Here is a 19,148-nt window from a genome sequence, read left to right as displayed (position 1 = left end):
ATTGTTGAAACTGGTGATTTTGGGTTTATGTGAGATAAGTTTTTCCGAATGGATTGTGACTATCTTTTGATACATAGACTGTTTGCATAATGGTTTAGGTGTATTTGACTAAACTGAGATTATGCAATTGGTAAGGAATCGGGAATCAATTGGTTCATATCTCCGGTTTCTTTATTGGCTTTGCAGTACATTCTGCTTATGCTTAAGTGGGAGAATCATATGTTCGAATGTAAGCATAAGGTTATTTAGGCCGGCCATTATAATTCATTTGGATGCTTGAAAACCAGATTATGGTTTTATTGAAGCAATTGGTAATTATTTATGTTACTTAATTTGTTTAAGTAATGAGAAGTTTAGTGCTATTTGCTGGAACTAAACTTAACTTGATATAGTGGGAGCAAATCAATTTATGTGTTTGTTCTGGTCAAGTAAAATCACATTTTTGTAAATACAAATTGGATGAATGTGATCATGGAATTTGTTTGCATATTGGTTGCGGCAATTGATCACATTGATAAGACATTCAGTGTATTGCAATGATTGTTAGTTAATACAGTTGATATTAACTTATACTTAACTTGTTTGTGTTAAGTATGGCCTAGATAAGTGGGAGCAAATTTGGTTTGGTTTTGCTATATTGGTTCACATAATTACAAAGTGCAAATTAAGTATGTTGTGACTTTTGAGTTAATTCTGCGATGTAACAGAAAAGATTCTTAAGTTCAATACTTTAAAATGCATAGGTAAGTTGTATGTGAGGTTAAGCTTTTGTTATCCAAAAGATTTGGTGATATGATAAAGCTATTGATTGATATAACTGTGCTATTCATACAATTATGAATAATTTTAAATTGATAGCCTACTGTCAAGAATGTTTGGTATTTTATATCAATTTTGGGCTATATGAGTGGGAGTAGACATCTTGGTTTACTCTTGAGCTTAGATACATTGCTATGAACATGAACTGGACATTGTGATTTGTAAGTTAAATCTGTATTTTGTGTTGCAGAGGCAATTATAAATTCATTGTTTTGGCTTATGTAAGCTGGATGTGTCTATATACTAGTGTGTTGATGAATGACTTATGCGATCACCTTTATAATAATTTGAGATGATTATCTGTTGTGATGAATCATACTCAAGTGGGAGAATGTAAGAGTATGAGTATGATTCTTGCAAGTCTTGGGATAATTGATATTATAAAGAAGTCTAAATCATGTTGACAAGAGTTATTCCAATCATATTGGTATATTGAGGACTCTTGTGTTTGCTCGTTTATAGGACTCATATTGATATAAGGAATGCAGTCTTGTATTTCTTGTGGGATTGTTATAGGGCAATCCAGGTCTTGTAGGTCTTGTAGTATAAAACCACAAGCCCCTGCTCTCACAAAATACGCTCTTATTGTTCCAATTACCTATAACTTGGAGAGCATTGAGTTTTGCATAGAGGAGAAGGTTGTGTGTAAATTTCTCTAATGGCTCTTAATCCTAATTTGTTGAACATAGTTATGATATGGTGTCTAGCACTTTCTTTCCTGTGATCAATGTCGTGAAGAACATGTGTGTTGCTGTGGGAGATATTCATCATCCAAGCATGTCGGGTTCTATAAGATGAGGCAGGAAACTCAATAGCCTTGGGTTGGTATAGACACAAATCCAATCTTCACCATGTGTGGGATAGGGAGATCATACAACAAACTATGAAGGACTATTGTGATAGAACACACGGGAAAGACTTCGGCAAATAGTTTGCAGGTATGTGTTGCAGATATTACTTCAGTATTTGCATATACATAATATATTTGGAGTTATGATTGTGATTTAGTTGGTTAAATCTTACGTTCTTGGCTAGTTTATTATAGAGCTTATATGGTTGCTCTAACAGCCGATGAATTCAAGAATGCTCGCTCGTGTAAATCAAATGAGCACAATGCCTCGTTTTATTTTCTTGTGTTGTAAGGAAGCTTTCTTTGCATTTGTGGTTTTAAGGGGATCGAGCCTTGTTTGCCAATCGCCTGCTTGGCTATCATACTAACAAGTTACTTCAGGGCGAATTATCAGGAGAGGAAAATTAAATGTGTTGATCACACATTATGACCTTGCCTTAAATCAGTCAGGGAGCTTATAACAATAAGCTTGGTTGAATTTGTTTCAAACAGAAGATATTTAACAAGCAGTACGTACTTTTTAATTTCTTGGAAATTGTATTGGTTGTATAATAAATCCTTCGCTTTTAGCGTTGAATTGGATTTCCTGAAATAGTTGGCATGCAACTGTTGGCACCACCGGCGGCACTTGGAAAGGAGAAGACGCCGGGAAGAAAATCTACGCTTCTGGGATTAAACATGCTATTGGCTTCAAAAAAAGATTTACGTACAGGAACAAAGGATCCCCACAGAATGACCATTGGACTATGCTTGAGTTCTGTTTATAACAGACTTAGGGCCTCCGTATTTAGACCTCGTATAAATACTCGGGGGACTCAAATGTCATTATGTAATAAATGGAGGGGCAAATATGTAATAAGTGAGGAGCCCTTATTCTATAAAAGGACTCCTTACTCTCCTCATTAAGGGATGCCAATTCTTAGGCCATGGGAAGAGCTCTCTCACCCTCAGAAGCTCTCACCCTCTCCTTCACAATCCTCTCAGAGAAATACAATATCAGTGTGGACGTAGCCCCAACATTGGGGTGAACCACGATACATATTGTGTTATTTACTTTCTTGTAGATTCACGGTTGGATTTACGTTGTTCCAAGACCCCTCCGGTTTGTGCATCAACATTTGGCGCCGTTTGTGGGAATCGACACGAAAAGTTATGTCGGTTTTCTCTCAATTTTTCACCTCCGTCGTGAATCTGCAGAAACCCAAGAACGAAACACCTGTAGAGTCACTGCAAAACCCATTTCTCAAAAATGCAAAAATGAAAACTCCTAAACTCAACCACGGTTTCTTCTCTCTCCTCTCTCTGTCTTGTAATCTGTCTCTAGTTTCTTCTTCTTGCATCTCTAAAAACCAAAACTCATTTTCCACAGGGTAAATGGCTCTGGCGATTTCCCATGCTTTTCTCTGCCCCAAATTGCAATTTTCGCAAAGGAATTTCTGCCCTAAAGTCCCAGAGTTGAGGCTGCTACCCTCTTTCTCACTCATTTTCTCTATGCAGCACAGAGAGCAAAATTACCTCTAGTGGACCAACCTCCAAACCACCATCGTGCTCTACTCCTCAAACTCAACTCGCCCGTGTCTTTTGTACGTGTCCCAAACTTGGACCCAAAGCTAGACCACCACGATCTCAGTCGGGTTCGACTTTCCCGACAAGCCCCGTCGTTTCCCCAACGAAATCGAAGGCGGATAAGTCCACTGCAGAACTCCGTTGAGTTTCAAAGAAATTGAGATGGATCAGTTTTCAGTTTTTGCAAAAAAAAAATAAAACTAAATTGATTGAAACCAAGTTGTGAGTTGTTTATTTTGGTTCCCTAATTCAAGCTGAAGCTTTCTCTGATGGCTTCCCCGTTTCAATTCAAGTTATTGAGCATGGCAGAAAAGATCAAGCCAATAGAAAAACCAGCAGTCAGGGCCTTCCACGAGCAGCAGACGGAGGTGAAAATGCGGTTCTACCGTAGATAGAAGGACACGGGCGTATCGTATATCTCCAACGTGGACCTCTACATCTCATTCTTCGACTTCAAGATAAGTAGTAGCAGCAGCAGCAGCTCGATGAAACGTGGGTTCATGGAGACCGTTGATCAAATTTGCCTACAGAAAAGCTCTACCTGTAGCGGTTCATGTGGTAGTTCATTATCAAGTAGTAGTTCTACAACAACTCCCGTCGTCATCACAGCCTCAGTTGCAAAAGCAAGAATAATTTGGTGGCCGCCGGAGCTTTGTAACGACAACTATGGCTCGGCCATGGCATGTACATGAACGCAACAAGCTATGGTGTTGTTCGATAGTCGCGGTGCTTACATCACCGACGGAGAACATGAACATAGTAGCAGATACAAGACTGTCAGGTGCTGCAGTAGAAGACAAGATAATCTACAAAAATAACTGGTTCGATCGAATGGCCATTAATCATTTTTCACAGAATGTCCAAGCTGAAACAAGAGATTGAAGGCTGGACTGCTAAGCTTTTGCCTTCCAGACAACAGTAAAACCTGTGCTCACCCATGCTTGTTGCCAACACGCTTGCCTGCTCACCCATGTTGTAAACTTGCAACTGTCGGCCATGGGAACCAGCCACACATGGTTTCAGGTATGCAAATGGAGTTACAACCAGCAAGGCAGCAAAAAAAAAAAAAAGGAAAAGAAAGTCTGTAGGTGGAGAAAAGGAATAAGATATATGCTGATGCCAAAGTGCTTTCGGAATACTTTTATCATTGTGGAATATTTTATGTACTGGGGAGGAGTGAAAGGAAGTGAGCCCTATTGGAGCGGGGAGATCAAGTAAAGCAAATGGGTGATGATAGAAAGGTTTTGTCACTTTGGCTTAAATCTTCAAGCGCCCTACCCCTCGCAACTGCCAGCTGGACATACTATCCCATTATCCAACCATATGCCATAACCACCTTTTGCAACAACTTTTTTGAATGATGTAATTTATTTTTCTAATCTTCCAGAGACATCTGTGTAACCCCATCAGAGAGTAATAAAAAATAAAAAAAACGACAAGCCCAAAATAATGGGTTGGAATGTTATGTGGATGGCGAATGCCCATATGTCCAAAAGAGCCAGGCCCTTTATTATCACCAACCAGGTGATCAAAAGTACGTCCAGTACTACAAAAAATTATTCGGCAACTTGCCGCTATCATCACCAACCAGGTGATCCAAAGTACGCCCAGTACTTCAAAATTATTCGGCACCCTGCCGCTATTATCACCAACCAAGTGATCAAAAGTATGTCCAGTACCCCAAAATTATACATGAGCATTACTTATGTCAATCATACATAAACATTCATGAGCATCACTCATGTTAATCATACATAAACATTCATGACCATCATTCATGTCAACATTCATGAGTATCACTCATGTCAACATTCATGAGCATCACTCATGTCAACATCCATGAGCATCACTCATGTCAACATCCATGAGCATCACTCATGTCAATCAACATAAAACATTCATGAGTATCACTCATGTCAATCAACTTCGAAAGCTTCATTTACAGAGCTCAAACTTCGAGAGCTCCAGCTTCAAAAGCTTCATTTACAGAGCTCCAACTTCGAGAGCTCCAGCTTCAAAAACTTTAGTTACAGAGCTCTAGTTTCGAGAGCTCCAGCTTCAAAAGCTTCATTTACAAAGCTCCAGCTTCAAAGCTTTACTTACAAAACTTTACCTACAAAGCTTCAGTTCAAGGTATACAAATACCGCCTCCGAACGACCGCCACTTTGGCCCATACATGGATTCAATTTGAATTCTCCAGCCAACAGACCCTATTGACTGAAGACTTGGGGGACTATACTATGTATCAAATATTGGGCCTCATAAAAAATACTTGGGGGACTTAGCCCATTATTTATATATTGAGGAGTGAACCATTATTTTATAAAATGGACTCCCTCACTTTCATTAGAGAGCACCCAGTATTCATATATTGAGGAACGAGCCCTTATTTTATAAAAGGGTTCATTAGAGAGCACACATTATTCATGTATTGAGGAGCGAACCTTTATTTTATAAAAGGGACTCCCTCACCTTCATTAGAGAGTATCGCCGCCAGCTGAGCAATCGCCTCACCGTGAGCATCACTCATAGCCCATCATTTTTGTATTGAGGAGCAATCCCTTATTCTATAAAAGGGACTCCCTCACCTTCAATGCCACAAGCCGAGCCAACCAAGGCAACATAAGCCACAAGCAGAGCAGCCTCGCAACATATGCTACTTCTGGTTGAGCATCATTTTAGCTTGGGCACCGCCTCATATTGAGTATCAATTTTGAACGACATCTAGTTACTTCGGCCCACACATGGACTGAATTTCAAGTCTCCAGCCAAAAGACTCTCTTGACTCAAGACATGGGGGACTACTGTTTATACCATACTTAAGGCTTTCGTATTTAGACCTCGTATAAATACTCGGGGGACTCAAATGTCATTATGTAATAAATGGAGGGGCAAATATGTAATAAGTGAGGATCCCTTATTCTATAAAAGGACTCCTCACTCTCCTCATTAAGGGAGGCCAATTCTTAGGCCATGGAAAGAGCTCTCTCACCCTCAGAAGATCTCACCCTCACCCTCACAATCCTCTCAGAGAAATACAATATCAGTGTGAACGTAGCCTAAACATTGGGATGAACCACGATACATCTTGTGTTATTTACTTTCTTGCAGATTCACGGTCGGATTTACGTTGTTCGAAGACTCCTCTGGTTTTGTGCATCAACAAGTTCCATCTTGATCCATCTTTACTACGAAACAAACTTCATCAAGTAAGTACACTTTTCTTTCTTTTAAATTGTTTTTAAGTTTTCTGTCTAATTATTCGGAAAATCACTATATAAAATTGGCCTCTAGAAAAAAGTTAAAAAAAACAGATCACAAGCTTATAAAATATATTCACGCTTATACATATATTAATATTGGCAGGCAAGGAAGTATATGGGCATGGGAACAATCTTATAAGGACTTAATTATTTGCGATTTCCTTTTTCGTTTTCTTAATTTTCTAGTTGACATTGAAACTTATATATATATATATATATATATGTATGTATGTATGCATGTATGTATATGCATGTAGAACCTTTTTATTTATTTTAGTTAGGATCGGAATTTATATTAACAAAAGCAAATGCGATTCTCAAATGCAGGAGAAGAATATTGTTCTTTGTATTCTTAGAAGAAAGGATGACATATCAAAGAAAAGGAAGCTTGAGGAACAAGATAACTATGAAGAAAACGCAGCTAATCACTTTCAACCTCAGTCGCTTAATTCTTTAACTGTTGAAGATTACAATAATGCCCCTAGCTATATGGAGCAAAACGCATTTGATCACTTTCAACCTCAGGCACTTACTGCTACAACGATTGGAGATTACAGTACTGACCCTAGGTATACAGAAGAGAACGCAGCTAATCACTTTCAACCTCAGGGGCTTTATGCTGCAACCACCGGAGATTACAGTAATGCCCATTGGTATACAGAACAGAACGCAGCTGATCACTTTCAACCTCGTGATAAGGCGCATAATGCTACAATGAAGATTTAACTGTTATCCTTAGGCGTATGGAGGAGATCCTTATGGGCCGTTTTCGAGGATGACAAGTTATATGAGTCGGTATGTCCTGAGAGACTCCAAATTATAGAAGAAGAAGAACAAATTGCCGCAGCTGTTGGTGTTGCTTCCACAAAAACAGGATTAATGTAAAATGCTTGTTAGTGTTCACTGGTATTGCCAACCAGAGTAAATCAATGGCTAACCACGAATTGTAAAGTGATCATGTTTTCTCCTTTAAAACTTTCATACTGTTATTAATATTTTCGGCTTATATATTTACCTTCTTCCTTGAATTGTATCACGCACCTTGACACCTTGAAATTGGGTTGCTTTGTGTAAGATTATTTCATAAATCAATATCCGTGGGGAAGTCTGTTGATGCACAAAACCGGAGGTCTTAGAACAATGTAAATCTAATCGTGAATCTGCTTGAAATATAAATAACACAAGATGTATCGTGGTTCACCCCATGGTTTAGGTTACGTCCACACTGATTGTATTTATTTGAGGGAGAGAGAGCTCTGAGAGTGAGAGCGTTGAGAGGGGGTGAGAAGGCCTATGAATTGGCCTCAGGAATGGCCTCCCCTAATTGTGAGGGTGAGAAGTCCTTTTATAGAATAAAGACTCCTCACTTATTACATATTTGCCCATTCCTTTATTATATAATTACATTTGAGTCCCCCGAGTATTTGTACGAGATCTAAATATGGAGGCCTTAAATATGGTATAAACAGTAGTCCCGCAAGTCTTCAGTCAAGAGAGTCTTTTGGCTGGAGACTTGAAATTCGGTTAATGTGTGGGCTGAAGTAACTAGATGTTGTCTTGAACTAATGCTCGATATGAGGCGGTGCTCAATCTGAAATGATGCTCAACTAGAAGTAGCACATGCAGTGAGGCTGCTCGGCTTGTGGCTTATGTTGCCTTGGTTGGCTCGGCTTATGGCTTTTGAAGGTGAGGGAGGCCCTTTTATAGAATAAGGGCTCGCTCCTCAATACATAAGTGATGGGTTAGGAGTGATGCTCGCGGTGAGGCGGTTGCTCATCTGGCGGCGTTGCTCTCTAATGAAGGTGAGGGAGTCCCTTTTATAAAATAAAGGCTCGCTCTTCAATACATAAGTGATGGGTTAGAGTTAATGCTCGCGGTGAGGCGATTGCTCAACTGGCGGCATTGCTCTCTAATGAAGGTGGGGGAGTCCCTTTTATAGAATAAGGGCTTGCTCCTCAATAAATAAGTGATGGGCTCAGTCCCCCAAGTATTTTTCATGAGGCCCAATATATGGTACATAATGTAGTCCCCCAAGTCTTCGGTCAATAGAGTTTGTTGGCTGGAGACTTCAAATTGAATCCATGTATGGGCCGAAGTGGCGGTTGTTCGGAGGCGGTATTTGTATACCCTACATTGAAGCTTTGTAGGTGAAGCTTTGCAAGTGAAGCTTTGAAGCTAGAGCTCTATAAATGAAGCTTTCGAAGCTGGAGCTTTTGTAAATGAAGCTTTTGAAGCTAGAGCTCTGTAAATGAAGCTTTTGAAGCTAGAGCTTTGTAAATGAAGCTTTTGAAGCTGATTGACATGAGTGATGCTTATGAATGTTTGATTGACATGAGTGATGCTCATGAATGTTTGATTGACATGAGTGATGCTCATGAATGTTTATGTATGATTGATATGAGTGATACTCATGAATGTTTATGTATGATTGACATGAGTAATGCTCATGTATAATATGAAGTATTGGGCGTACTTTTGATCACTTGGTTGGTGGCATGAAGGAGAGTACGGGTTGTACATTTCATCACCTAGTTGGTGTCATGAATGGCTAGTTGCCAAATGATATTAGAGTACGGGTTATACATTTCATCACCTGGTTGGTGGTAATAGCAGCGGGTTGTCGAATAATTTTGGAGTACTGGGAGTACTTTTGATCACCTGGTTGTTGGTAATAACGGTAGGTTGTCGAATAATTGTGGAGTACTGGGCGTACTTTTGATCGCCTGGTTGGGGCTATTTTGGGCTTATGGGCCTTCGCCCTCTACACAACATTCCAGCTCATTTATTTTGGGCTTTGCCCTTTTTTTTATTTTTTTATTTTTTTATTACCCTCTGATGGGGTTTATACAGATGTCTCCGAAAGATAAGAAAAATAAATTACATCATTGCAAAAACAATAAAAGCAAATCACATCATTCTGGTGGGATGTTTATTCCTTGCTTTTGCAGTATGAGTGTTTATTCCTTGCTTTTGCTTTTGTTTCCCGCAACTCACTTGATTGCTTTTGCCTTTCCTCTGCACTTTTATTGCTTTTGTTTTTGTTTCCCATGTACTCTCCTCATTCATTCTTTGATTTTTCTGTCAGCAAGACTTTCCCTCTTTTCAAGGCTCACTGCCAACCAGACTAGATTTTGCCTCCACATGGTGGGTAAGAAAGTGCATAACCCATGTGCTATCTTCTCTGATTTTTCTGTTGGCAGGGTCCCCCTTCACCATCTAGGGTCCCGTCTCCAACTGCTCCAAACTCCAAGAGTGACAAAATGTCGAGAAGTTGCATGTTATGCTGTCACATTTTGCTTTTTCTTTTTGCTTTTTCTTTCCACTGCGTCTGAACATTAGCTGGTGTACTCTAGCTGTAAAATCTGTGAGATCTGGAGAAAGTTGTCTGGAGAAATGCAATAGCTGATGTTGATGGACCATATTTCGGGATTCGATGGACCACCATGTTTCGAGGTTCAGTTGATAGAGATGAGGGGCTGGTGGTTGAACTCGGTGAGGAGAGGGGTCGACACAGGTGGCGAGGTCGGAAACATTTGTAGAGGACGGTGTCGGAAGCGAGGAGAGGTCGCAGTGAGAGTTGAGATCGTCGAGTTTTTCGACGTGGCCGGAGATGGAGTCGTCGATGGTGGTATGGGTGACGACGAAGTGGCTGGTGGCGGTGCACTCGGGGTCGCTAGTGACTGGTGGTGCCACTGCTAGATCTGAAAAATCGAAAGTCTCGCAGGCATGAAGGAAGAGAGGAATTGGACGATCAGGGAACCAGAAACCCTCTTATGCAGCGAAATCAATGGGAACCCTAATGATTTGCAGGCGGAAGCTAAAATCTGGAAATTTTGAAGGTTTAAAGAAGGCGGAAGCTGAAATCTTAGTATCATCAAGCTCCTGTGGTTAGCAGATTTCCAATTTTCAAGGTCAGGTGGCTCTTCACGGCCAAACTCAGTGGTTCCTGAACCAGGCTTTCTCTCATGAATTAAAATCATTTGTTCATCAGATCCTGATGCAAGAAACCGACCATGTTTAGCCCACCTACACCTTGTGATCACCCCTACCCGTGGCAAGCCTAAGTCCACCAGGTTGAACGTCAATGGAGAAAATTTGCATTCCCTCATGTCTAATCCAACTGGGCTTCTCTAAAATCATCTTTGCTACTTATTTCCTGAACCTAACAAAACAATACCACCTTTGTGTCAAAGAAGAGACCATTTCTTTGAGCGCGTTGAGAGAGATTGAAGAGATATTGAGAGATTGTTGTGTAAGCAAGCCGAGGCAGTGGCATATGGATGGAAGTTGTGCATCATCTCTGGGCGTTTTGAGATTTAGCCATGAGAGAAAGATTTGTCATTGTCGTCGTGCAGCGGGAGATCGCAGAGGGAAAAAGCATCTTCCTCAACTTCTTGCTATTGAAAATCTGAGAAAGTTTCCATCTTTGTGATCTGGGTAGTGGTGCGATTGATTTGTTTGTGTTGCTGGTTGCGTTTGGTAGTGGTTTTTGTATTCAGAAGCTTTGAAATTTGCATCTGGTAGTGGTTTTTTGGGTTGTGCAGATTCACGGTGGAGGTGAAAAATTGAGAGAGAACCGACATAGTTTTTTGTGTCGATTCCCAAAGACGGCGCCAAATGTTGATGCACAAAACCAGAGGTCTTGGAACAACGTAAATCCGACCGTGAATCTGCATGAAATATACATAACCCAAGATGTATCGTGGTTCACCCCAATGTTTGTGCTACGTCCACACTGATTGTATTTATTTGAGGGAGAGAGAGCTCTGAGAGTGAGAGCGTTGAGAGGGGGTGAGAGGACCTAGGAGAGGGCTCGCTCCTCAATACATTAGTGATGGGCTCAGTCCCCAAAGTATTTTTCATGAAGCCCAGTTGAGGCCCAATATATGGTACACAACGTAAATTCGAGGTCTTGGAACAACATTATGTACCATATATTCTGAGGCCAATTCCTAGGCCAATTCTCAGGCCATTTTTAGGCCAATTCCTAGGCCCTCTCACCCCCTCTCAACGCTCTCACTCTCAGAGCTCTCTCTCCCTCAAATAAATACAATCAGTGTAGAAGTAGCCCAAACCTTGGGGTGAACCACGATACATCTTGTGTTATTTATATTTCATGCATATTCACGGTCAGATTTTCGTTGTTCCAAGACCTATGGTTTTGTGCATCAACAAAGTCATTTTTAAGAAACCGACGAATTCAAGAGTGCTCGCTCGTGTAAATCAAATGAGTACAATGCCTCGTTTTAATTACTCGTGATGTCAGGAAGCTTTTTTTGCATTTGTGGTCTTAAGGGGACTGAGCCTTCTTTGCCAATCGCCTGATTGGCTATCATACAAACAAGTTACTTCGGACGAATTATCAGGAGAAGGAAAATTTAATGTGTTGATCACACGTTATGGCTTTGCCTTAAATCAGTTGGGGAGCTTATAACAATAAGCTTGGTTGTATTTGTTTCAAATAGAAGATAATTAACAAGCAGAAGATTTTATTCGCGGAAATTTTATTGGTTGTATACAAAAAACCTTTGCTTGTAGCGTTGAATTGGATTTCTTGAAATAGTTTGCTTAAATCCTCAAAGGAGCTGATTCCATGAAAACATTGGCATGCAACTGTACTCTCATCTTCTAGGCTCAAGTAGCTACGTTAAACCTCTTCCCAATTTGCGTGCTTGGAAAGAACTTTAACCAATGAAACTCCGCTTTCTAACCTATATACATGTTAACCCGCCGCAAGTCCGCCTTCTTTAAAACAAATGGTTAAAAGGTCAAGTGCTTCAGATAAGGCAACACACATCCCTGGATCGGAGCCCACCCTACCCTCAGGTGGAAGCAATGGAAGTTCTCTGGTAGGAGAGAACAAGCGCTTGCACATGATTTCAATTCAATTTTTCTAGAAAAGATCGGTCACTCTACATTCCTTTCCCTTTGGGATTTTTTTAGTAGTGATAGGTTATGGTTTTAGATAAACGAATGTTGCTAACTTGCCATATATAAGTGCTAACTAGTTAGTAACTTAATCTAACTTTAACTACTCAGCTAATCGCTTTCAACTTCAGGCGCTTAATTCATGCTATAACTAGGAAGATTACAATACATAGAGAAAAACACATTTGATAACTTCCAACCTCAGGCTTTTAATTCTACAAATGGAGATTTCACTAATGCCCTTAGGCATATAGAGAAGTTCCTTGTGAGCCATTTCGAGGATGACAAGTTATATGGGTTGGTATGCCCTAAGAGACTCCAAATTCTAGGAGACCCATGAAAATTTCGTAGGATCAAGTTTTTAATAGTATTTAATTTAGTGGGGCAAAACGATGTTATCGGGTATAATATTTTCGTTAGGTAAAGGCAATCAATGCACTTTATCCTAGCGACTTCTTTCATCGGGCAAAATCATTTTTGCCCGACAAACGACTACTTCTCGTCGAATAAGACTTCGAGTGATGGGTTTTTGCAGGACCAACTTTTCCCAACCAACTTTTGTCATCTAAAGTCTTAGGCGACAAAACAAAATTTGACCCAACGAAATTTTTCGTCCGCCCAGATGATTTTATTTTTTTATATATTTTTTTGTAGTGCATGTTCTGCCAAAATAGGTATTTTACCTTCTCGTGAAATTTGGCCTGTGAGCATTCCGACGGACATGAAATGTAAAATATTCATTTTCAAACATCCTGCCTCTCCATTTATGATGCTTTAGTGTAAATATATCACAATATAAATAAACAACAAAAAATTGGTAGAATGGACTTCATACAAAAGCCAGGGTTCAATTCACCAGGTACGTTCATAAACTGTGCAATACAATTGAAAAAATGGCATTAGAAAAAGCAGATTCCTTCGAATCCCTAGTATTGCACTTGGCAAAATAAAGCAAGGTTTTAAAAGACACTAAGCACTAATCGGGCGGTGAGCTGATATCTAGCGCCTAGACGGATTTAAGTAAATTTACTATATAATATATAAATTAATTGAATTTGCAATATTGTATATATATAAATGAATTGAATTAACTATTATTATTATTTCTCTAATTCACATCATAAAGTCATAACAAACTAATAGAACCAAGTTAGAAACATAAAGCTAGCATGAATTTTATAAAAACCCTGCCCAAAACGATGTCATTTTGGATTTAGGTTGTTCTTAAAAAATAAAAAAAAAATCAAACGTTGAGGTTGCCTAGGCGCCTGAGGCGAACAACCTAGGTGTTCAGGCTAGTCTATAGGCTATGCCCACTCTAGGGATGGACATTGGTTATGGCGGGCGGATAACCGCAATTATTTACCCATAACCGTTTATACTCATACCCGCATAACCGTTTACCCGTTGGGTAATTGCCTAAACGGTTATACCCATACCCATAACGCGTACCCATTTAACCGTAACCGTTTACCCGTTTATCTATACCCGTTTACCGTTTATCCATTTTTTAAACCCATTTACCCCTTTTTACTCGCAACATTCTCATCCCACGCACGCTCGCAGATCACTAAACCGCCATTGCTGATTGCTTTCAGGTTTCCTCTCTCTCTCTCTCATGCTTTCGTTCCCCGATAAAATAAAAAACTGTAAGAAAATTGATAGAGAAAACTGCCAAACAGGGATTTTGAAGTTTTGTAGTTTTTATTTGCGGATTGTGATTGGCATTCTGTTGTTTGTTTGTTTGTGTGTGTTTTAGGGTTGGAAATGGCAGAGAAGACGACGGTTGAAATCGTGGCCGAGGCGGCTGAGGATTTCTTCGATGCCGATCAGGCGGCGGAGTTGGGCCGCAAGGTCGAGGGTTTGGAGTGGGAGAAGCTTGAGCTGCAGCGCGAGAACAAGGAGACGAAAGAGAAAATCCAGGAATTGATGGCGGAGATCGAGAAATTGAAGAGCAGCGAGAAGGAGACGAAGGAGAGGCTTAGGGAGATGGAGTTGGTGATCGAACGGACTGAGGAGGGGAAAGATGTGCTGGAATCGGTTGCGAATAGAGCGATGGAGCTTGAGACTGAGGTAGTGAGGCTCCAACACGATCTGATCTCCGCCATGGCCGAAGGGGAGAGAGAGAGACAAGCGGAGATGAGAGGGAGCAGCGAGGAGAGAGAGACAAGCGGCGGACGGAGGTCCTGGCCTCCTGGCGGAGAGAACGAACAGTACAGTCTTACAGATTAGGTATTTTTGTTTTTTTAATTTTATATATCTATTAATATAAACGGGTAAACGGTAACCGTTATAACCGCGGTTAATACCCATAACCGTCCATTTAAATTTAGCGGGTAAACGGTTATACCCATAACCGTTTATTTATCTAAACGGTTACCCATAACCGTAACCGTTTAATTTAAATGGACGGATATCCGCGGTTATCCATAACCAATGGGTATTTGCCCATCCCTAGCCCACTCCCGCCGGGCAGAGGCATTTTCTTCATAGTTCCTTCCTCCCCAAAAACTGTCTAGGCGAGTCTTAAAAATATTTTTTTAAAATACGGGCTACGATCTAACAAACAGGTAGTCACTGTCTTTTCTTACCTTTAACCTCCACCCTAATCATTATAACTTCCTTATAATTCTTCCCAACATACATAACACAAAGAAACAAGTGAGGACATGCTTACCTCCAAATTATAAGCTGAGAGAGACAGGCACTTGACGTTGTCGATATTTTCAAGAATTTTGATTGAAAGATTATTGAAGAAAAATACCTGAGGAAAAAGCTACGGAGAACGGAGGGAAATGAGAACCACAGGGGCATCGGAAGCGGCGACGTTTTTATCACCTCTGTAACTGTGAAGTGGGAACCTTCCAGGCTTCGATCATTTTTGAGAACTTGATTCATATTTTTGTACAATTTAGTTTTTTTGTTTATATATATATTTTTAAAGTTTTTGCTTTGGTTGGGCCTTAGGATGACTTGGGTAAGGCCAACTAATTTGAATCTAATGGTAACTAAAAAAATATTACTAGAACATTGATAAATTAAGAAGATGAAGAAGGAAAACTAGCATATTCCTAATCTACATTAAAAAATGTAAGGAAAAGTTTAAGAGTTGAACAAGCATGAGTAAGGCAGTTTATAACCCAAACGTCAAAAGTAAGTGAAATTGGTCAAAATTATCATTTTTAAATTCAAATTTTTGACATGTGATATAATATCTTAGTAGATAAGGTGTTGTTTTTGAATTCGTCTCTCTAGCAATTTGCGAGTTGGGACTGCATCACCTTCAACTCCTCCCAAACCTTCCAATCTCGACCACCTCTTCACCGCCATCAAGATTATTGAACACCACCATCGTCTATGGAGACCAGGGCCATCAAGTGTCCAAGTCGGAATTGGTGATGGTTGCTGTCGAGTGACTCGAGTCATGAGTGAATGGGACAGGAGTGTCTAAGTGATGGAAAAAAATTAAATCCAACAGTGTAGTGGAAGTGAGATTAATCATTAAATCCAATCCAATTATCCAATGCTAGAGGTACATTTCTCCTATTTTTGGACCGCCCTACCCCGTCAATTCCTATACCAGTCCTGTCCCACCCCGTCATGTTTCTTCTTCAAAATATTTAGACCCGCCCTGTACCCGCCTCAAACTGCTTGAAGTTGAACCCACCCGACCTGCGGGTCCATGACTCATTTGCCTACCCCTTATATTTTGATGATGTAAAATGGTTGTTCTCTTTGACATTTTGTTATTTTTTGGGATGCTTTTTGTTATTAGTTTACCCAATTAGTTAAAATAAATCGTTATTGTAACTTAAATTTTTAAGTACTACGATGTAGTGATATTCCTCTTCACTTGTAAGTGAAATGTTTTATGTTCGATTTTCACTAAAGGTGAAGCTGAATCACATTATTGTTAGCCTATTGTGAGACTAAGCCCACCATGTTCCCGATAGAGCAGATAATATCATTTGTTAAGAAAAAACATTAAAATTAGAAAGAAAAAGAGAAATAAGACATCAAAATATAATTTGTTTGTACCATACTTAGGGCCTCTGTATTTAGATCTTGTATAAATACTCGGGGGACTTAAATGTAATTATGTAATAAAGGAATGGGCAAATATGTAATAAGTGAGGAGCCCTTATTCTATAAAAGGACTCATCACCCTCACAATTAGGGGAAGCCAATTCCTAGGCCATGGAAGGGCTCTCTCACCCTCAGAAGCTCTCTCCATCTCTCTTCCTCACCTCTTAGATAAATACAATATCAGTGTGGACGTAGCTCAAACATTGGGATGAACCATGATACATCTTGTGTTATTTACATTTCTTGCAGATTCACAGTCGGATTTACGTTGTTCCAAGACCTCCGGTTTTGTGCATCAACATTTGGCGCCGTCTGTGGGAAACGACACGAAAAACTATGTCGGTTCTCTTTCATTTTTTCATCTCACCAGAAAACCTCACTCTTTGGGCTTTTCCAAGAAACCTTCGCAGAATCTGTGCAGTCTAAAAAAAAAAGGTCCAAAACCCATTTTTTTTTCTCTCTCTCTCTATTCATTTCTGGAAGATCTGCAACTCACAAATCTGTCTACATAAAAACTCTGCGTTTTGCTGCTTCCTGGGAAAAGAAGCTATGAGCGACTCAATTGAGCCCGCAACAACATCGTCTTCGGCCAAGGATCCGGCCCTCTTGGTTCACCCGCGCCGCGAGTCGTTCAAGCTCGGGCTACTGCCCATCCCCAAGCCCATTTTCACCGACCTGACCTTTGCTCAAGCAGAAGCTGATCGTAAAGTCGCCGAGTCACCGAGTCGACTCGTTCGCGATCTCCGAGGCAATTCAGATTGCAAGGCGTCCAAGGGTAGTCTCATTATTCTTGAACCAGCGAAGAAAATTACACACAACTCGATCGTGGGATTTCTTGGGACTTGAGCAAGAGGGTGTTGTTCCACCTAATTCAATCTGGAAGAAGGCAATATATGGTGAAGATTCGATCATAGGAAACCTTGATACTGGCGCAAGGCCAGAATCCAAAAGCTTTAGTGATGAGGGGTATGGACCGATTCCATCCAAGTGGAAAGGAATCTGTCAAAATCAGACAGATCCAAAATTTCACTGCAACAGTTAAACATGATATGCTCGTTGTTAATGCATATTTGAGTTCCATTTGCTTCTCTCGCGGGTTCCCGGAGCGGACGCCGGCGGCTGACAAGGTCAGAGGCTCGCAACAGAGGGAAGTTCGTCAACAAGGTCAGAGGCTCGGGATTCCCGGAGATCAGCCTCGACGAAAGAGAGTGGGTGAAGAAAATGGTGATGACGGGGCAAGTCGCCGGAGGTCTGACGGCGTACGATCGCCACGTCTTGTTGGCAGTAAACATCGGAGCGGTGAGCCTATCGTTTGTTGGGTCAGGGTTTATCGTCCTCTTCAAAGAGCTCCGCAAGTTCTCCTTCAAGCTCGTCTTCTACCTCGCGCTCCACATCGCCTTGGAAACTGATCCACGGAAATGAAAAGAAAAAGTAAAGTAAGTCTGCCAGAGAGGGTGGAGGTGGAGAGATAGAGACACAGTGGAGAGAAAAGAAGAAAAGCAAAAGATTTTCCTATTATTATGATTGCTTCTGTCTGCCAGGTGAAGAGACAGAGAGAGTGCAGTGGAAAAAAAAAGCAGAAAAAAAAAAGCAAAAGAGAAAGCAAAAGCAAGGAATAAACACCATACTAGAATGATATGATTTACTTTCCTTGTTTTTGTATGATGTGATTTATTTTTCTTATCTTTCGGAGACATCTGTATAAACCCCATCAGAGGGTAATAATAATAATAAAAAAAAACGGCAAAGCCCAAAATAAATGGGCTGAAATGTTGTGTGGAGGGCGAAGGCCCATAAGCCCAAAATAGAACCAACCAGGTGACCAAAAGTACCCCCAGTACTACAAAAAATTATTCGGCACCCCGCCGCTATTATCGCTAACCAGGTAATCAAAAGTACGCCCAGTACTCCAAACTATCCAGCAGCCTGCCGCTATTATCACCAACCAGGTGATCGAAAGTACGCCAAGTACTTCAAATTATACATGAGCATTACTCATGTCAATCATACATAAACATTCATGAGCATTACTCATATCAATCATACATAAACATTCATGAGCATCACTCATGTCAACATCCATGAGCATCACTCATGTCAATCAACATAAACATTCATGAGCATCACTCATGTCAATCAACTTCAAAAGCTTCATTTACAAAGCTCTAGCTTCAAAAACTTCATTTACAGAGCTTTAGCTTCAAAAGCTTCATTTACAAAAGCTCTAGCTTTAAAAGCTTCATTTACAGAGCTCTAGCTTCAAAAAGTTCATCTACAAAAGCTCTAGCTTTAAAAGCTTCATTTACAGAGCTCTAGCTTCAAAAGCTTCATTTATAGAGCTCTAGCTTCAAAAGCTTCATTTACAGAGCTCTAGCTTCAAAAGCTTCATTTACAGAGCTCTAGCTTCAAAGCTTCACTTGCAAAGCTTCACCTACAAAGCTTCAGTGCAGGGTATACAAATACCACCTCCGAACAACCGCCACTTCGGCCCATACATGGATTCAATTTGAAGTCTCCAGCCAACATACTCTATTGACCAAAGACTTGGGGATGTACCATATATTAGGCCTTAATTGGGCCTCATGAAAAATACTTGGGGGACTTAGCCTATTATTTATGTATCGAGGAGAGCATC

General features: G+C 40.4%; 1 protein-coding gene across 1 annotated transcript; it reads left to right on the top strand.

Annotated features, from left to right (window-relative positions):
• Positions 1-13,950: 13,950 nt before the first annotated feature.
• LOC126614322 (peroxisomal and mitochondrial division factor 2-like) lies at positions 13,951-14,691 on the top strand. Its single transcript, XM_050281917.1, has 2 exons — positions 13,951-14,025; positions 14,187-14,691. Exon 2 carries the CDS (start codon positions 14,195-14,197, stop codon positions 14,657-14,659), a length of 465 nt encoding a protein of 154 aa, XP_050137874.1. The 5' UTR covers positions 13,951-14,025; positions 14,187-14,194; the 3' UTR covers positions 14,660-14,691.
• Positions 14,692-19,148: the final 4,457 nt, after the last annotated feature.

This window comes from Malus sylvestris, chromosome 3, assembly GCF_916048215.2.
Source record: "Malus sylvestris chromosome 3, drMalSylv7.2, whole genome shotgun sequence".
In the NCBI taxonomy this organism is placed as follows: domain Eukaryota; kingdom Viridiplantae; phylum Streptophyta; class Magnoliopsida; order Rosales; family Rosaceae; genus Malus; species Malus sylvestris.
This window is presented reverse-complemented; position numbering and strand designations above follow the sequence as displayed.

Excerpts from the sequence above, each read along its gene's own strand:
- LOC126614322 (XM_050281917.1), top strand. The coding sequence starts at position 14,195 with ATGGCAGAGAAGACGACGGTTGAAATCGTGGCCGAGGCGGCTGAGGAT.